This window comes from Ammospiza caudacuta, chromosome 10 (genome assembly GCF_027887145.1).
Source record: "Ammospiza caudacuta isolate bAmmCau1 chromosome 10, bAmmCau1.pri, whole genome shotgun sequence".
NCBI classification, from domain to species: Eukaryota; Metazoa; Chordata; class Aves; order Passeriformes; family Passerellidae; genus Ammospiza; species Ammospiza caudacuta.
In genome coordinates this window covers 12,934,177-12,955,271 of record NC_080602.1, presented here as the reverse complement: position 1 = coordinate 12,955,271, position 21,095 = coordinate 12,934,177, and the positions used below count along the sequence as shown (strand labels likewise).

At 41.2% G+C, this 21,095-nt stretch overlaps 1 protein-coding gene across 2 annotated transcripts in view; it reads right to left on the bottom strand.

The window, feature by feature from the left end:
* The window catches only part of TBC1D2B (TBC1 domain family member 2B), a 41,395-nt gene extending 25,338 nt beyond the window's left edge, over positions 1–16,057 (bottom strand). For both annotated transcript variants that reach the window (XM_058811627.1, XM_058811626.1), the window contains exons 1-4: positions 15,734–16,057; positions 8,645–8,783; positions 3,854–4,019; positions 497–654 (exon numbers count right to left, since the gene is read on the bottom strand). In XM_058811627.1, coding sequence (XP_058667610.1) covers positions 497–654; positions 3,854–4,019; positions 8,645–8,783; positions 15,734–16,057 — 787 coding nt within the window. The remainder of the gene's footprint in view (positions 1–496; positions 655–3,853; positions 4,020–8,644; positions 8,784–15,733) is intronic.
* Between the last annotated feature and the right edge of the window lie 5,038 nt (positions 16,058–21,095).

Here is a 21,095-nt window from a genome sequence, read left to right as displayed (position 1 = left end):
TAAAAATATCTTGACAAGGCTATTCCAGACACTGGTCAAATCTGAGAACCAGTTACAATACACAGATGAGCTGCTGCCTCATATCCATCCCTACTTGTGCCCCATTTCAGAAGCAAGCCAAGGTAACAAGTACATACACAGAGTCTAAAGGCAACTCTGCTTCAGTGGGTGACACTCAAGTGAGCAATTACAGACACCAGCACTTCCCTTTGCCTGGTTACTTTGCAAGTCATGTGACAAAACAAACCAGCAGCATGCTCAGGAAACCCACACCAGTGGATAACAAGGCTTTGTCTTTATTCTCTTGTATTTGAATGGCAGAGGACCCCAAACACATCCTAAGAAATCGATTTTTAAAAAAATAGTTTACAGAGCTCTGGATGTGGTTTGTGAAGAAAAAGAAAAGCTTCCACTCATCTCCTAGAGACAGCCATAACAAGGTACTCTCTGCTAGACAAGGTAAGGCATATGATCCCCTTGCTTCCTCCACTTCTACCTTTACTTCCTTCTGCCAGGTGTTTCCTTTTTTCTTCCAGTGCCATTGAGTCCTCCAAGTCTTTTGGGGTTGGATCCAGCAATTCCCACTCCTCAGTGGTGTAAAATATACTCCTGCGATTGTCGTTACTTCCTTTTCTTAAGGAGGACATGGAATTTCTGTGAAAAGGCAGCAGGAAAATGTGACAAATATTTCTCCATTTTGCATTATTTTTATAAGGGGCTTTTCATAGTTCAAACAGTGCGAACTAAAAATAAGCTACAAACACAGACAAAATCAATACCAAATAAAAGCTCAAAGAAAACAAAACATACACTACCAAATAGCACTTGCAATCAACAGCTAAATTCCAAGAACAGAAGAATTATTTTACTTTAATGTCATGGTCTTTTGCATCCCCTTGTTTTAGCTTTGTTTTTGCAGGGGGCAAGTACAAAACAAAGTTAGGATTTACAAGCAGCATCTCTTTATTGATCAGCTGTAGTTTAGAATTTTAGGGTAACTGCCAAGCATTAAACTGAACAGCATACAGTCAAAACACAAGTATGTTATAGTTCCATACAGGGGATTAAGGCAAAAGTTGGGATCATCCAAGAGACCTGCTGCAGCTGAACTGCTGATGACAAGACTCCTTTACAGTTTTTCTTTTCTACGGTGGAACATGGCCAACTATCTGCAAGAACATTTCAGGGGCAGCCTCTGAATTCCAGCCAGGTAATTCTATAGGAGAACAATACATTTCCCAGCAGGATGAGATTACCTGACCCAGCTCCCCCACGACCATCATGCACTCAGGAAATGTCCACTCTTACATCCATGAGTATTAACATAGCTCAGTGTTGCAAAGCCTTTGTTCAACTACATAAGAACATTCCAAATCAACCCATATGAACCAGTTTAATATTTTTGGCATAGAACTGGAAATATATTGAGTATCTCAGCATTTTCCACAGAGTCTGTGCAAGCTCACTAAGATGCTTTCACTCAATCATCCACATTCTCTCTTCAAAACTTAAGCAGAAAATAACCCATATTACACTTTCAAGATCATTTGATGATCCAAGCCAGTCTTTCAGCTTCACAAGAGATTTAACATCTCATCAACACGAACTCTAAGCCAATCATTAATTAGTGCACAACTTTTATAATCTGATTAATTGACAAATATTTACAATTTAAAAATTATCCTAATGGTTACTAATAAAACTATTTCAGCAATCAATTTACAAGCTTGGCAAAGACTCATTTACGCTACAGATTTCATTTTCTTCTAGAAAGAATCCTAATTCCTGTTGGGGGCAAGAAGCATAATTTCTTTGTTCAGACATTCCACACAAATTATGTAAATCAAATTGGGCAATGACAGATTGGACACCCAATATCAGTGAGGGTCTCAGGAGGTGCTCCCTGGCATCTCTACACCTCTTCTCCAAATGGTGGTTGATCTCTTACCAGGCAAAACTCCACATTCTCCCTTCTGTTCTCTGTGCCTGTTCTGCACTCACTCAGCCTTAACATTTAAAAGCCTGAACACCACCTTCTAAAGGTTGAAAAAAACATAAAGAACAAGTCAAGTGACTTCCAGAACAGCTTCTTTAAAGCACTGCTGTTAGGCCCATGAAAAATCATAGCTGATGCTGAGTTTTGTGAAGCTTTTGCACAAGTTTGTTCAGGGCATTCAAGCAGCAGTCCTCCAATACTTTCTATTAGATTAAAATATTACAAAAGAATAAATAGATAAATTTGAAAACAGCATTTATTTCCCTAACTACAATCGGGCAACTTACACAAGAGCCAATCATATGATCTAATGAGTCTCTATTTTTAAATGTTTGGGGTTTAAGTCTTGTTTGTATGGTTATACAACTGGAGGTTATAGTAATTCAGTATGCTTCCAAATCTATATTCTGCATAAATAAGTAGGTGAGAGCAAGAAAATGAAAAAAAAAATCAAGCCTAAATGTCTGTATACATCAAAGTGTATTTTTAAAAGTAGAGAAGCACATTTCAACTTTAATTACTGTAAATATATACACTGCTTAACTCCAAGACATATTTTTCTTCCCCTCTCCCCCCCATTATTACATTACAACTGCTACCTAGGATGCAAATACAGCTATTATAGCAATATCTTCTCTGTCAGACAGCATCACACTAAATGTGTGTAAATGTATTCAGGAGGGAGGACAAAGGCTTTTACTGAGACATCTACACACCTTAATAGAAATTCATAAATATAAACCAATAACGTGCTCACAGCAAGAGAGGAAGCTCTCTGCAGTTTTAGACACACTTTGATCCATCCTCTAACACTGGGGCTGTAACTGATCACAACCCAGTAAGACACTGCATAGAGCACACATATTCCAAAGGCTGCCAGATCTTCCCCCATCCCAAATGGTACAGAACTGCTGGAGAAGGGAGGAAAACAACCAACCACAACACTAGGAAAAAAAACCCCAAAACAACCCACAGCCAAAACCAGCACTATCTGGTAACCTCTCAGATCTCTAAACCAGAAAGCTTTAAAGGGGATCTGTTTAACTTTGCACTGCTGATGAAAATGAACATTCTCCTCCCAGCTCAAGAAGGACATGCTTTACATGCTGTAGTTTTTTTAACCAAAGCTACAGCTCTGCTTTGTGAGCTGCTCTGCATTAGCACTGTAACATGCTTTAAGCAGAAGTAGAAAATCCATCTATGTGGGCCAAGAAAACCACAAAATTCTTTAGAAAGAAACCCAGCAGGAGAGCTGAAAACCAATGGGACTGCTTTCCTTAAAGCAATTAATACTAGAGAGTAAAGTCATTGTGAGGGGTTTTGATGTTGTAGAGAAGCTGTCTGCCACATTTTTGCTCAAGAATTTGAACTACATCCACTTCAAATCTGTGTCCACTTCAAATGAGCTTTCATTTCTTTTAAGAAGAAAACAAAACCCAAGGATTTATATTGGTTTGATTTTCATCACCAAAAATAGTTCCTATGCACTGAGTACTAGGACTAATACAACGCTGGGAATTGACTGCTCCATGAAAAAGCAGCAGTGGCTGAGAATACAACTCAGCCTCAACAACCACTGGGGTTCAGAGTGCAAAGCCATCACTGGAAGTGCTGTACAAGACTTTTCAGCTATCAGTGATGCTACACAATAATAAATAATACACAATAATGCTCACTTAAACCTTCAAACGGTAAATAGAGTAAAGAGTCTGTTTACTTGAAGAAATACAACAAACAAACCCAACCCATCACCTCCCATCATTCTAAGTTCCACTGACCACACAGCAATGTAGGAAATAGTCTTGGTCAGGAACTACCAATCCCATGGGAACTCTTTGTCCCAGGTTCACAACTTACTTGATCTCAGTACTCCATTGTTTAAGTGAGAAATTGATGGCACTTCCTTGGACTGGTGCAGGCTGGGATGCTGCTTGTTCCCCCACCAGGTCTGTAGGAGAAGTCTCCACAGCTAGAATATTTCTAGCTCTCTCTGCTGAAGCATTTTGATTTAGGATACTTATATCTATATTAAAAGAAAAAAAAAAAAAAAGAGAGAAAAAATAAACAATCTTCAAAAAGTAAAAGAATATTGGCTCTGTAAAGTCATAGACTGCTAAGCCTGCTAGTGACATTGTTCAGGGCTTACTTTAAATTGCTAAAAACAAAAAACTTTATAAAACATTCAGTTCTAATGAACCTTATAAATCACAAACTTCTCAGTCAGATCTCACTGTGGCCACATACTTTTGATAACAGACAGGACCTGTGTGATGCTTACAAAGCATTATTTCATGAGTCAGCGACAAAATAGGCAATCAGAACCAAGTCCAGAACAGTGTCACAAAAACACTGACCCAGCTCTCATCCTGTAAGTTATTCATCCTAAAAGTGACTCTGCTGCTGCAAGTCAGTGACCTTCACAGCCCTGAGGCAGTGCTGTGCAAGGCCAGAACCAAGAATGCTGGCACAGCTCTGCAGGACATCAGACACCTCCTGCACCAGTGAGGGCTCCTGAATGCAGCTCCTCCTCAAGCCAGCCCAGGCAAATCTCCTGTGCACTGCAGCAAGTGGGGCCCCATGGACAGGCCCTGCAGAGCTGCAGAACAGCCCTGCACAGGCTGACCCAACCAGCACACCAGGGCTCCAACACATCACCCTGACAAACACAGCCTGCACAACCTGCAGTGCCTGTGCTACCTCTGTGCTTCCATTAGTCTGGAGAGCTGCTGTCTCCCTCCAGGAGGAAGAGGGAGTAAAAAAATACAGAATATACTATGAGTAGCAAAAAGCATTAGAGAGAAGCCTAAAGTGGTTTACAACCTTCTACAAACCCTCTGAAAAGGCAAGTCAAACAAACCCAATTGCAATTTTCAGTCTTGATATAATTCATAAAGTACTGAAGTGGATTAAAGATTTTTTTGACAACACTCTCAGACTTGATTCAGCATTTATATTAGCAAGTAACACATTGGATGGGCTCTGACTTAAATAAAACCCTAGGAAATTATGATACCCTCTTTTATCCCTGGTGAGTCTTTCAGCCTTTGCTCTGACAATTGCTTGGCACCAGCAGAGACCATCTTTAAGCAAACCCTATCCTCCAATTACCCAGGGGGTTACTTTTACCAAGTATCAAAGATTAGAAGTAGAAAGAACATTCTGTGATAAAGAAAATGAAATATTAAAGATCTCTGACACTAGGAATGTCTCAAACCCTTGAAAAATAGTATCTGACACAGAAATGTATCATATCATGTTTCAAATAGAGGTACAAGTTACACTGCCTTGATTTTTATAAACAGATACTTCAGGGCCTTATCAGCCAAAGGGAATTCCAAGTTCTTTTGCACTGTGGCTGTTCTAACTAAGCACAGTTCAGCTAAAATAGCTTAGATAAAACTAAACATGGGATTATATTTACTGTCTAATGAAGAGGAAAGAGAATAAGTAGGTTTTAACTACAAAATAATAATTAAAAACAAAACCAAACCCAACCCTCTCCCTTCCCCCCAGAAAACCCAAACTTCCCAAAGTGGGAAAAAAACCAACCCAAGCCACAATGCAGAGACAAAAATTTCATGGACACTCAAAGCCAAGGTGGAATACTAACATTCTGCCTTTACACTTACAGCTTGTTTCATCTTCTACCTGTGTGATTCTGCTAAGTCCTTTTAGAGGATGGTCCAGGTAAAGGAACTGCTCAAGAGCTGAATTCCCAACAAATGCATTTCCCCTCCCAGACATGCCAATTGTCTGGATGTGGCACCCTGAGGTTGCTCACTGGACATCACCCCCTGCCCACACCAGCCAGGAGCTTTGTTAGAGGCATGGACTGCACAGCACACAAAGCACAGCAAATTATAGTGGCTGCTTGTGCAACCTCCAAGTAAAAAAAAAAAATCTTTTTTTGGAACTTATTTCAAAACACAACAATCTTATAAATACGTGGCATTGCACATTTTATTAACGCAAATTAAGAACTGAAATAATCAAAACTACATTAACATTTTAGATTTCAAGAAAAAATAATAATCCCACATGGTATAAAGAACAAATAATTTATTTGACTTCCATGGTAGTAAGGCATCTCCACAACAAATCCTACAGTGTAATTACTGTTAATATTCAATTTCCCACATCCCACTTTGATAAATACTTTGAAGTATTTTTCACTATGTTGAATGCTCTTAAAAACCTTTCAAGGCTGATCCACAAAGCTGTATCTAGCTCCATGCATGCCCCAGTTAGTCCAGGTTTCTGAACAGGGAGGGGAGAGGACAGGGGAGGACAGACAGGCAAGGCTGCAGTAAGCAGTTCTGGGTTTGGACTGAAGGCAGACTACTTCCCCATTTAAAACATTTGTGATAGCATCTGTACTTGAGCACCAGCAAAAGAAATCAATTTCTGTGCTCTGGTATAAAGCACAACACTGCATGCACATTCAATTCTTAAAAAAAAAAAAAAGAAGAAAAAAGCCACAAGACAAATATCTTGGTCATCAACATGAAACCAGAGCCTTAGAGAATCCCGTAACTCTAGAAGAAACTCCTGGAGTACTTGATTAAAAAGAAGGAAAGAACAAGAATCAATCATTCTGGGTATTTGCATTTTCCCCAAAAGGGATCCCTACTTAAACACTTCAGCTGATGATAAGAGTTATCACTGGGATTTGTCCTAGAAAATGAGATACTCAAGATGCAGCTCCAAATTCTACATCATGCAGTTTAAATGCAGGCTACCCCTGAAAGGGATGGGCCTACTCAGCCCATGCATGTTATGCTGACATTCCTAGTCCTGGATATAACAACAATAGTAATTTAAATTTAAAAAAAAAAAAAAAACAAACACATGAAGAGGTTCAGCTGGCTTATCCAGAAAGCCCCTAATGACTTACAGAAAAAACCAGATCAGTGATGAAACAACTGGATGTGATGCAAACAGGTGCTGCAGTCACAGAGGCTTGTTTCACATTGTACCCAAGCTCTGAGGGAAGCAGCACAAAAAAGAACAGATTCTGTGGCCAAGTTACACATTACAGTTGATGTGATCCAACACCCTGCTGCCAAGAGGGCAGGCCTGTCTGCTGCTTTACTCTGCCTTCCTGTATTTGGTTGCTGTGCCTTGTTCCCTCCTGTCCACCAGCTGTGCAATCACCTGATTGCACACTGAACATATTCCACTCATCAATCTAGCAGAAATGAAAAAAAGTGCTCCTTTCTAGCTAATATATGACCTCAACCTACTCAGCACAGGGTCAGTTAAACACAACAAAAAAGGGAGCCTGTGCAGCAGAGAACAAGAGGCTGAAGGCAGAAAGACAAAGGGCTGAAAGAGCCAAAGCCTGTTCCCTTTTGCAACACTTAGATTTTTGCCCACCAATACGTGTGCTCTGCATCTGCATGGCTTGACAAGCTGCTACCCAGACTGGCTACTGCCAAAAAAAGGGGTCTCAAACCATCCCACGTGGCATTCCCAACAATTCTCTTGGGCTAATCCTGCCATTCACCTGTCCCTACAGCAAACCACTTCTGGAAACTACACTGGCCAAAAAGCTCATCTGGAGAAGAGGCTGATTGCTGCTGCCTGCAGACCCTGCACTGGCACATGGCAGGGCCAGCCTGCAGCAGCTCAAGGGCTGGGCTCTGCTCTCAGCAGGAGCTGCCTGCAGTGCCTGCCAGGCCCAGCTGAGCCCCAGCAAACACATGTGAGGCCGGCTGTGTTGAGCAAGCAGGCACAAGCAGCACATTATCTCAAAGGAGAGAATGGGTTAGAGGACAACACTAAAACGGGACCTGAAACTCAGGAGGGGACAAGGTGTGACAGCAACAGGTCAGCATTGCTGGGTTTACAGGGGAGCAAAGTGACATCAACCAAATGTGACACCTGTTGATGAAATGTGCCTGACCACAAGACTGCTTAAAGCCAGGAGAGCCTTACTAATGCCTAACTTGGCACAGAATTGGATTTTACTCAATCTTATTTATGGACAACAGAAATCAGCAAGAAATCAATTTCTGTAGGGATTGAGGAATAAAACAATTCACAAGTGCCTGTGCAATGTAGTAAAAAATGCAGAGTAACTCTGTATAATGTTGATAACTCTGACACTAGTGTAGAATTATGTTTTCCTTGCCTAAAGGTATTTCACAGACTGAACTTCACTCATGTAACATCAGTGCAGATTGTCTTTCAGTTTTGAAGGCACTGCATTTTTATCAAAGTCAGACAGATCCACCACACCATACCTTTTCAGGAACAAAGCATGGCCATCCAGAATGCAAAATATACCTGTTCCCATTAAAAACTGAAGTCTACATCTCAGGATATTTACCATACTAACTTTTTAAGATGTTGCAACCACTAAAAGACAACTTACCTAAGCTTAATGAAACCTAGTTGTAAGACTACTCAATTTTATTTCACTTCTAAAAATCTGTTTTTCAAGAAATCAACAGATTTTGTAAAGGATATAAAATCACATTTATGTTAAATATTGTAGCATATGCAAAGTTTACATAGAGTTACTTGATGAAAAGATGTGAAAAGGCTTTCTTAAGGCAATTCTGTACCCCAGTGCAACTCGTGGTGTTGATGAACTGACACTGAGGAGAGCTGTGCCCTCTGTTGTCACTCAGGTTCCCAACGTACCAGGGTTGTCTTTGGCAACGAGCCCTTTGGAGAAGTCACTGGGCGTGGGGGAGGTGCGGCTGTCCAGGTTGTGGCAGTACTCCCACCTCTTCTGCTGCAGCTCCTGGAGCCAGTAGGTCGTGTCCTGCCGAGTCGCAGCCTGCAGGACACGGGAGCAGAGCGCTGTGAGACCCCTGCATGCCCTTGGAATGAACACAGTCATTCCAAGTGCAATAATAAACTCACACCTGTATGCCCTTGTAATGAACACAGTCACTCCAAGTGCAATAATAAACCCCACACCTGTATGCCCTTGTACATGAACACAGTCATTCCAAGTGCAATAATAAACTCACACCTGTATGCCCTTGTAATGAACACAGTCACTCCAAGTGCAATAATAAACTCACACCTGTATGCCCTTGTACATGAACACAGTCATTCCAAGTGCAATAATAAACTCACACCTGTATGCCCTTGTACATGAACACAGTCACTCCAAGTGCAATAATAAATCCCACACCTGTATGCCCTTGTACATGAACACAGTCATTCCAAGTGCAATAATAAACCCCACACAGATCAGCAGCAGACCACCAAGGTACCATCACTCAAAATCAGTATGATTTTAAAGGAATAACCACAATGGACCAGGTGCACCTTGTGGTCACATGCACATCCATGATTTTCACACCAGAATTTTTCATTAGAAGTAGTCTCGTGCATTCCTTTTCTTCAGTTTTACACTCAAACTTTAGAAAATGCAGTAGCATCTTATATTTTACACACAAAGTACTGTTTGAACATATAACTACAAATGTATATTATTGGAAAAAATCCCATACACATTCCAGAAGATTCCCATTTTCTTTTAACTTGTTTTCTTACCAGCAGAAACCAACAAATGAATAATGCATTGCAATGCCTCTTACTTTAATGACTAAATCTGCATACCGTATTTCCTGATGATACCATGAGGTAACCACCTTCTATAGAAAAATCATATTCAAAACAAAAAAAACCCATAACCCAACATTAATGCCTAACCTACAAGACTCCAGTCAAAAATATGAATGGGCAGTAAGTGAGGAAGAATTCAAACATACCTTGAATCAGAGCTCTAAGTCATTTCAAAGCACGAGAAATGACAATATACAAATACCAAGAAGAGACAAGTGAAAGTATCTGACACTGCAGGTGCTCTCATGGAAAAGTAATTGTTATTTCAACATACCTCTCCAGCTGCCAGTCTAGGACAAGCACCTGACCTGGTAACATGGATTGTTTAGGAACAAAAAAATTAGCACTGATGAGAAGACACTCCCCTAACTCCTCTGGCTTGTTAGCACATGGAGTGCTTATCTTTTAGCTGGCCTTTCTCCTACCTCCTCCCAAAGTGCATGAGGGCATTATCAGTGGAAAAGAGGACTATGTTTACTCCTTAAAGACAACCTAATTTCAAACAGTTTTTTGTTCTATTCCTCAGAAATTCAGAGGGCACCTGTGCAACGTACAGCTGCAAAAGAATGGAGAGCAACAAAGAACACATATTTACATATAAAGGCATACAGAAAGTGCTGCACAAAGCACAGCAATGGCACAGAATTGTCTACATTTCTCACATAAGAACACTTCTGGTCTAGTAAAATTGAAGATTCATTGGCCACTATATTTTGGTCCCAAGAGTAGCTAATGACAACACAAAGCATAAACAGCACGACAAACAAAAACTGATGCTTCCCCAGGGTGCTCTCTCTGATTCAGCAATTTGTAATCTCTGTTTAATCATGAGAGAGATGAATTTTTATTTTACCTTTTGGCTCTTTGTACCCCTACGAGCTTTAACACCATGATACCCTACAGCAAATGGCTCCAAAGGACCATTCAAGGAGATTAAGCAGAAAACCTCAGTTATTCCTGAAGCTGCTGCCCCAGCTCCTTTCAGTACATTATGCACATGGCAGGATACAAGATATATAAATCAAATAAACATTCATAAATCAAGAAGTGAAACAAACAAGTGACACATGAGAACACTGCAGAGCCAGTTAGTAAGAAAGATATGTAACCAAGATACTTCTAATCTGAAATGGAAATCACCTTCATGTATTATTTTTTGCTTACTCACAGGAAACCAGAGAAAACCATTTCCCTCACAAAAAAAATGCATAGGGTAAAGAATAGTTCAGAAGGGCAAAGAACTGGGCCCTGGGCAACGCCAATCCCCACAGCCACCTCTGGCAGTTTGGGAATGACCACCACAGGAGCAGGATTTTAAGTCTACAGACTACAGTCACTTCTTGTCAGGAGTAAACATCTCCCCTTCTACTCCTAGCACTGAAGTACTTCCTTTGGAGCTTTAACCAGTGGGAAAACTTCAGTCCTGGTAAATATGAGAGCTTATACTTCCTTTAGAGACACCTGCTCACAGGCCATGTAAAGCAATGGTTTACTGTGCCCCAGCAAAAACCACCAAGAATTCAAAGAACTTCCACTAACACAGGATGCAGTGCTTACGTGGTTCTCGGCTACCACAACACAGCTAAAGAGGCAACCCACCTGCAGTCAAAGTCATACCTACAATTACCTTCTGCCCATGACTTCTTGAACTTCATGACCTCTCTCACAACTTGTCCCGCTCCCATCTCACCAATCACCCTCAGAGAGCAGTGAATCAGTGCTCCTGGAGTTGCTCCTTGCTGCTTTCCAATTCCCAGCTGCACGAGGCACACTCAGCTGCCAGGGGAGGCTGTTACACACAGGGCCAGGCAGCCGTGCCCGCCCTCCAGCACAAAGTGCCAAGGCAGAGCAGCACAGGCTTCTCACGCCCCTGCTTTAAGTGATTTCCCCAAGAATTACTCCGCGCCCTCCTGCTGCTCCCAGCCTGTTACCTTGCCTTTTTTTTCCTCCCGTACACAGTCCTCCTCTTCAAAGGGAGTCTTCCTCTCCCTTTGAACAGTTTTGGCTGACTTTATTACAGGCATCTCAGTTATTTACAACTAAAAGAATATCCTAAAAATCTCTGTTAAAATTAGTTTTGTTTAAACAAAATTAATCATTTAAGCTGTTGTTTGAAATAGACTGTTTAAAAAAAATCAAAACAAAATAAAACCAAGAACCACACATAGAATATTTAAGTCTTCATCTTCCCCTAATCATAAAGAGTACAAATTTTGAAACATATTTTTAAATTCACTTTATCTGTCAAAGAAAGGAACACTCCTATGCTTGCCTGTTTCTCATGACTTTTACTAGTATTTGGCTACTGCCCACCATGAGAGCCAAAACATTTAATTAAGCAGAGTAGCAATCAATTTCACAAAAGAATCCTTATAGCTACTAAGGTGTTGCTAAGGTGCTTTCTTACTGCAGAGCCTTGCAGTCACATTTTAATGGATGCACTTCTGTGAGGAGAAGAAAAACTACCATGAATGTCCCCTGAACTGGTGTGAAATAAGGAATTACTGTAAGTGTACTGCTGCAAACTTACAGGCAACACTAGGAGTAAAAGACACTCTTAAGTGAAGAGCCATACAGCACAATGGAAAATTACTGCAATTTAATTTAAAATATTCCCCTAAATTCTTCCACTAAGAATGATGTAGAATTGTCACCTTCTGATCCAGACATGACAGAGAAGAATTATTTGAGGAAAACATCCATGGACTGCCACTGGACACACTGGTGGAACACGTATGCCAACTTTAAATACTTTAAAGGAAGAGTCCAAAGAAATGCAAGAAGCAGACCTCACATTTTGAGAAATCCCATGAAAATTCTTGCTACATTTCTGAACACAGACAAACTCTCCCTCAAGCTATTCTGTAAAAAGGGAACATCACCAGAAAGTTTGCATTTCTTAAGATTTACTATTCCTGCTATGCTCAAACAGCAAATCTGGAGCCAGATGGCTTCTTCTGGAGGGCAGCCCAACTTTTAATTAAAGCACTGCAACCACTAACCAGCAAAGTTTTGAGCAAGAAGCATCAGCTCAAACAAACCACCCTCAGTGCTGAGCTCCCTCCTCTGCTGTGTCAGGCCCTGCAGCAAAACTGCTCAAGCTCAACATCACTGATCACTGACAAATTACAGCATCTGCCCCTAAGCCACTCTCAGCTCAGCAAGTTTGGGGTCCAATACTTTGAAGCATCAGGGCCCTGAAATCTCTGAAATGTTTACACTTGGCCAATAGCCCAGAGAATTTTTTTTCTTTCACAACTCTGTGAAATTTCTGTTCCACTCCCAATTCACCACTATTCACAGAGAAGTGACCAGACACACAGTCCAGCATCACTGGCCAGAGTTCCTTTGGTTCTGAAGCAAGCAAAACATATCACCACAAGACACTGCTTTAAAAATAAATGAGAAATGCTGCCTTCGTTCATGTTTATATATTCGTAATGTTAATTATTTCCCCCCTTAATGCAAGGTCTTGCTGTGCAAACACAGCCAAATGTTCATTTGATAGTATTTACAGCATCCTAGTGTTACAGGACATATTTTCAGTATCAGTATTTGCATGCCTTTCCAGGAAAATATTCTCAAACATAATTTATCCATATTCATAAAGTACACAATTTTCTGTGCTCCTTTACCTAAATGGATGGTATCTGTTATATATTTAAATGGAAAAGATTTTTACACACATTTAGCTTCTTCTGCACCTGTTGGAAATGTACAGAAAAAACCACAATCATACAAGTGGCAGGCTGGTTACCTACAGCTCTAAAATATGAACATTTTGCTTTATGTGCTGTAAAGGCTGCAGTATATTTTTTCCAAAATTCTTATCTAGGCAAAAAAGCTAGAGTACATCATAGAGTTCTCAGCTCCCAATACCTGACAAAAGGCTGAGCAATCAAGATGATGGAATCATTACACTAACACGAAACTGAGGCATGATAAGAAATAATGCATTCCTCAATAGCATCATCATTTCAATCTGGAATTCCAGCAGCTTGTTTTTTATTGGCCTTCTTAGTCTGTAACACTGAATGGGAAAGGCCAGATCACAAGATGTGGAAATTTTGAACAAACAGCAAATTGAGGAAAACAAAGCATGTGAATTACAGGCTGAAGAATACATTTCACTTGACTTTATTCCTCGTGCTCTGTGTGTAATGTTTTCTTGATAGAAAATCACATTTGCTTTTAACAGGGGCTGGATTGGAGGGGGAGGGAGAGGGGTTGGGGTGTATGGTTTTTTTCATTTACCATCTTGAATTAATTTGCAATTCTACCTAAGTTAGCTGAGGATGCTTTTAAAGGCCTTAAAGAGTTATCATGCTGGACTGAAGAAAATTAATTTCAGCTTCAAAACCGGCCACAAAATGCCAGATGGTCCTGCAATATCCCTTAAGATTTTCATTAACTCTTTCTTTACTATATAAACACCTACAACACAACATCATCTTTATGTACAATTATGTGGCTGCTTTAGGGCATCACAACACAAAATTATCTTTTTCTGCTAATTGCAGAAATTAATTTGACTTTCTTGACTGGCACCATTTCTCAATCCCCATAAGGGAAACATGAAGAAAGTTCCCAATCTGCGCATGTTCCTTCCTCGAGAGCACTGGAAAAATATTAACACATAAAATATGGGCAGAGTAGCAACATCGTAGGCCAAAATATACAAAATAAGAAAAAATGAAAAAGAAACCCTCCATGTCTTACATTTGTATATCAGTGTTGAGGATGATTTGTGTCTTCATGACTGCAGAAGACATCCAAGGCTGCTGCCAAAGTACTGTCTGACAGTCAGTCAAACATGGCACATAACATTTCACACTGCAATCTTTATCACAAATCCTGTGTTTTTCAACAAAACCCCTCCTGTTCAAAAGGCACCCCCAACACAAAACTTTTCTGAAGATCTCCATGTAAAATCACAAAATCACTAGATGCTAATTAAAACAAAGCAAACTCCTCAAACTATTGAAAGCAAAGCTTAAACCAAGTGTGCAGTTTTAATGCTCATAACACAAACACTTGGGCTATAAAGGCAGATTCATTGAAAGTAGTAAAATCTTTTACAACTATACAAAGGTAGTTTTTACGTGCAACTGACTACACTGCTTTTACCTAAGCAAATACTGTTAAAATTATTATTGTATTAGTTTCCTAGGTAAATAAATTTCTTATTCTCCAGTAAAGCATGTTAATGAGTCGGTATTTTGACATTTATACTCATCAAAACAGAATGCTGAAAGCTTGACACAATCATGCTCCACAGCCCCAAGCAGGTATCATGACTGCTCAAATCTCCACTGTTAAATAAGTATGTAAGAGGTATTTTCCAGGATTCAATAGGAAGTTCTACTGCTTAGCACTTAATGGATTATGTTCTAATACTGTTTCTCAGAAAGTACACAGTTCATGTGAAAAGTTACATTCTATACAGAAGAACACTCTTTGAAGGACACGTATCTGCCTTAACAGAATTCAAAAACAATGGATGCTCAGAATAATTTATTTCTTCTTTACTGAGTCAAAATGGTTTCCCTGTTGGCTTTTTTTCCTAAGCATGACAATAGAGGAAAGATATCTTAAATAATCCAAACATTTACCTCTTGTCCTACGAAAATGTGAGTCCTTGAACAGACAAGGCGATAAGCAGCTCTGCTACTATGAGGAAACAATTCTCCCTCCTCTTCCTTCCTCCCAAAGCAGCCTAGACGCAGACTCCTGCCACGCATCATCTTTTCAAAATAAACACTCCAAAACTGAAACCCGACCACTCCCTCCAAACTTCCAAAACCTCAACCCGTCAGATTTCCTCGGAATTTTTTTTTCCTGCCCAGACGATTCCAGAGAAGCCACTCAGCCCATGCTCAGTAGAAGCATTTCCTCCTCAGAGGAGGAGCACGGTAAACACGAAATCGTAAAGGAGAAATTCGCAACTAACAGGCAGCTGGGGCCAGCCCGGTACTGCCGATCTCCGCGGCGTTTGCGAAACAGCACCTTCCTTCCTACAGCAGCCCGCACGGAGCGGCGGAGGGGCCCCGCGGCCGGGGCGGTGCCGCGGGCTGAGGGCGCGGGCGGCACCGGGGAGGGGGCCGGGGCCGGGGCAGGAGCGGCGATGGGTCCCGCCCGCCCCGGGCCTACCTTGAGAACGGTGACGGCCCCCCCGGGGCTGTGCACCTCGAAGGCGGTGAGCTCGTCCCCCGAAGCGGCCGCGCCGGCCTCGGGCTGGTGGTAGCTGAAGCAGGAGGAGGCGATGTCCAGGTGCCCGAGGGGCAGCGGCTCCTGCGGCCCCTTGAAGTAGTAGAGGTAGCAGCGGCGGGGGTCGAACACGAACCAGCGGCTGCGGAAGCCGCGCAGGGGCCCCTTGCCCGACAGCTTCTGCAGGTACCCGCAGAGCTTGGGGGTGCCGGGGCCGGGCTGCTCCCCGGCCAGACCCTCCTCCCCCTCCGAGCCCGCCGCCGGCATCGCCTCGCCCGCCGCGGACGCAGCCCCGGGGCCGCGTAGGGAGCGGGGACGGCCCGACCCGCGCCCGCCGCCTCTCGGGACTTGTAGTGCGGTGCGGGCCCGCCCCGCCGGCACCGCGCCCGCCCCGGCCGAGCGCGACTCCCGAGCGCGGCCCCGCCGCCGCCCCGGCCCCGAGCCCCGGCTCGGCCCTGCCCCAGGAAATCGGCCGCTGCTGACGTGGGACGGCGCTCCCCGCTCCGCACGCACCGTGCCGGGCTCCCGTGCTGCCGGGCTCCGGCACTTTTCTGACCGAATCAAACACAGTTTTCCAAATCATACCTTGGCTTATGATCAGATTAAAACCCTTCTCCTGTAGTCTCGTGTAGTCTCCTATTCTGAATCTTATCCCTGCCGGCATCGCAGCAGCAGACAAAGGAGCGCAAAAAATATACGGAAAATGAAGGCACATCACTGGGTAAAAAGCTGTATTTTACAGGGATTAGGCTTGTGACTGACTACAGACCAAACTATTTTTTTTCCTTTTATTTTTTTTCTTTCTTTTTTTTTTTTTTTTTTTTTTTTTTTTCCTCCCACTGAAACGCCTAGCACGTTTTGGGCTCTAGGGAACTTCTGTGTTAATAATAAGGAACTTCTAACATAGGAAATTTGACTGTGAAGACACCAGGCTACCACAGGGAGGTACACGTAACTTCATTTCTCTGAGTGTTCGGAGCACATTATATGCGTGTTTCCTTTAAACATGCCTAATTCTCTGATACTAATACAGAAAACAGTCTGATGTGGCATAATCATCCAAAAAATGGGAGGAGATTGTTCCATGTTTAATGACATACAGCTTTTCATTCTCACCCTTAAATACAGCAAGGAAGGTTTGCTGTCAAAATAGTTGTTGAAGCTAATATGTACTATGGTGTTTTTATCAGTACAATGCTATTTATGAAATAGCATCTGGCTGAATTTTGACAGTTTGGAGGTTCCAGTTACCCAGAAATCCTAAATTCTCCAAAGCTTCTCGCTCTGTCCTCATTTTTAAATGCCTTCATTTCTCATTAAAAAGTAACTGTCTCATCAGAAAACATTTTCATTCTGTGATAAAGGATATAAAGCACCTGAGTATTTTTATGGTTGCTGCAGCATTCCTCAAGTCGTCCCCTGTGGCTGCCACCTCCCGACCAGAAATGTGCCAAGTGAGGAGACAGCCAGTGTTCTGCGGGCAGGAAAACATGAGTGATTTGTTACAGAAAATGAGGTGTGGAAATTCCCTCCCCAGTCAACTCACATGACATAAGTGGGATCTACTGAAAGATTACACATTGCAAATTAAGGCTAGACATTTTTCTTTTGGGATTCTTTTAGTAAATGTGGACAGTAAGAAGAGTTGATCCTACTTTAATAACAGGTCAATAATGTTTCTTCCACACGTACTGCTCAGTCTCTTCTTCCCCAAATACAAAGTATTCATCATGCTCTTTGTTGCCAAGTGTCATTTGCCAGAGCATGAGTTACACAGGGGAAACACTGATTCCCTTTGGAAGCTGCCGCTCCCTTATCTCAGCCATTTAGACAAGTTGAAGTGCCCCAGCACTTGTCCCTGATCTGTTACATTATCTCATCAGTGTACTGAAGTGTGGCCTTGTTCTCTGTGAGCTGAGCACCCATGACTCCTGCTGGCTATCAGTGATTACATCCTGCAGCAAATCAAAGAATCACAGGATCCCAAATCCTCAAAACTTTTGCTGTCAGTACTTCTCTTTCTAAGTTTTCTGTTTAGCTTCCTTACTACTCTCATAGCAGGAGAATCCCCTAATTTCACAGCTGATTCATATAAGCATACAGTTCCCCTTATTGGGAAATAAGTTCCTTATTTCATGTATGCACTTTTTCACAAACAGATCCAGATGTGGACTGGCAAATAACAGCAACTTATCTCTAAGTTGTTGTGGTGAATTAAATGAAAAGAATACATTTACCTGCTTTTTCCTTTCATGTCCAGGATGCATAGATGACATTCTGTTGCTAACAAATGTCTAGAAAACAACTAAAAATAGCACATCACAAGGCAAGATTTCCCTCCTGGCCAGAGGCCAGGGTCAATGAAGCTTTTGGTGTGCACAGAACTCCTAAGCATAATGCAACAGCCAAGCCAATGTTACACACAGTGAGACAGTCATTATACTCCTAAAAGGACCACAAAGCTTGTCAAACATGAAAACACTGAAATTCCCTTTTATTCTGCTGTGGTTTTCTCTCCTAAAAGTTAACTAGTATTTTAGTTATAGCACTTTTGGCATACAAGGCAAAAAACTCCACATAAAAAATAAAAATGTTTTTACTCTCAAAAAGTTGAGACTGGTCTAACTTGTAATAAATGTGACTTTATCTTTTATTGAATATGAGCATTCAGGGTTCCTGAGTAAGTCCACATTTATTCTTGACAAAAGGTAACTATGCAAGAAAAAGGAAGTCTGTCATCAACATGGAGGCAGAGATGATACAGCTTGTGTCTGTGCCAGGCTCATGCTGTCATGTTTACAGAAAAATAAATAAAACAGCATATCTGTACTGTGCTTTTGATTAAAGTGAGATCATAGCTCCAAAATTAGAGTGGCTGAGAGCATACACTGCTTCTTTCCACAATGCCTATATAACTTAGATCAAAGTTAAAGATGCTTATATAGCTTGAGTTATATTGATATAACCTGATATATTTATATAACCTGATATCAATATAACCTAAATCATTACTTTTTATATGTCTATATAACCTGAATCATAGCTTTTTATACCTGTATAACCTCAATCATAAATTGTGCACCTATATAACCTGATATAAATAACTTGCTATACAATGCAATGGTTAGTATAAAATTAACTAGTTGCTTAATGCTGAATAGAAAAAAAAAGAAAAAACTCACCAGGTGGACAGCTTTAGAGATAGATAAGTATAGTACTAGTGAGAAATTGGCAACTCTAAAGCCAATTATTCACGAAACAAAGAATTTAGGCCTGTTAAGACCAGACAGACCAAGGTACACAGTAACTGTGCATGCTCTGCAGACAAAGTTGAGAAGTTCAGATGGGAAGAAGACCTTGGAAGCATTCATCAAAGACCCTGACCCCCAAACTGGGGAGGAGCAAGCACAGTGCAAAATCTAATAAGCATGAGATCATACTATATAAATTAGCTCCTGAGTGTATGTGATGAAGTGATTTGGCAAGGGTAGGTGAGTTAGGTGGAACTATCCTCCTCACCACCAGCACTGCAGTAAACAAATACCTGCTCTATAGACAGTGGTCTATGGGGATTTAATTCCAGCCTATCTTTTGGGCATCACAGAAAGCAAAAACTACTGTCTCTTGTCTGATATCTTCTGACAAATAGGGATTCCATCAGAGATGAAACCCAGAGTTTTTCAGAGCTCACACAGAACATCCATTGGTCTTTTCTTTCCAGAGCAATGGAACTACAGACAACTGCCCCTTCTCCATTCCTGTCCCACACAGCATCAGCCCAAACCTGCATGCTGAGATATGGGCTAAACTGTTACTTTTACTCCATTTTAACAAACATTTTGCAGATTCCTGCAAAATGTAATCTATGACTGTCACTGCCAAGGTCAGTACTGTCACCCTACTATAGCCTATGTACAGTACTTGCATATTCTATCACATATTATTTTGAAGGCTGAATGGTTTTGGCCTACTATTATTTAAATTATTTGGAGGTGGAGAATGAGAAAAACTTTCCTAAGGTTTTTCTTTAACCAATAAACAGGCAAAGTATTTTTTCAAATGACTGTTTCTGATGCAGTCTGACATGTCATTCTACATCCCCCTGCCTCTCAGTCACCACACAGTCCTGAAGAACATCACAGTATTACATTTGCAGAGTACACTCTCTCTTTCTATGCAAACAAGTCAGCCAAACAATTACATGGGCTATTGTAAGTGCTGCTAATAATGTCTCATTTTCCAGCATTATTCTTTAAGCACTAGATGGTGCTCCATTCCTCTTGCACATTCATCATTTGTGTTCCCCTCTCAAAATGGAAAAGGATACAAGCTGTGGATAAGCTGGGAAGCTTAGCTGCACTTTCTGATTCAGTAGGAAAGATCTTATTTAACTTCAGTTAACTGTCTCATCTAACACCAGTTGACTACATGACAACATTAATACATACCTTTTTTTTTTGCTGTTATTGCACTGCATTTTAGCAAGAACTCTTCACTGTGAAAAAGCAACAATATACAATTCAGTGAATGGCAGTGTTGATTTCTAGCTGGAAATCTGTAATCTGACTTGTGAAGATATCCAGGCAAGTTGGTAGTTGTGTAGAAGATAAAGAGTCAAACTAGACCCTTATGAATAGAAAAGGAGGAATTACTTAACTGTGGCAAGAAGCTGAGCAATCCATATGCACCCAGTCCTTGGCCTGTCAGCATCCATGTGGATCCCATGGAGAACTGGGAGCTGCAGAACTGCTACAGGCCTTGGCAGGTATGCTGAAGAGGAAAAGCATAATTTTGAGTACTGTTGTAGAGATTAAATGATTAATGGATAAGAGATATAACCAAAGCTAATGACACAATTAATAAAACACAATTATTTCAGCTGCATACAATGTAACTTACTTCCATTTATATAGATATTTTCTTTATATTATTACATAAATGCATATACTTCCATGTCATACTTTCCTTTGGAGAACATACAATGGGGACTTACAGAAGTGTCCAGTAAAAAGAAAGATTCTGTGATCACCTAAATTAACTAGGTGATACTAGGTGATGCTAAATAGCAGTTATACAGCCCATTAGTGTCTTAAGTTGTGTTTACTTTCAGCACAACATTTCAGAGGCCCAGCCAGTTTTCTCACCTGTCAATCACACTGTGGCCTTTTTCCTGACTTTCTAACTCATTTCCTGGGACACAATAGCCTGGCTTACATCTTTCCATTGTATTAACTGCAACCATGAAACTGCATATCTTCAGTAGCTCCTAAACTTCCTTCTTTCCATGTACAGTGGTCGTGGACCA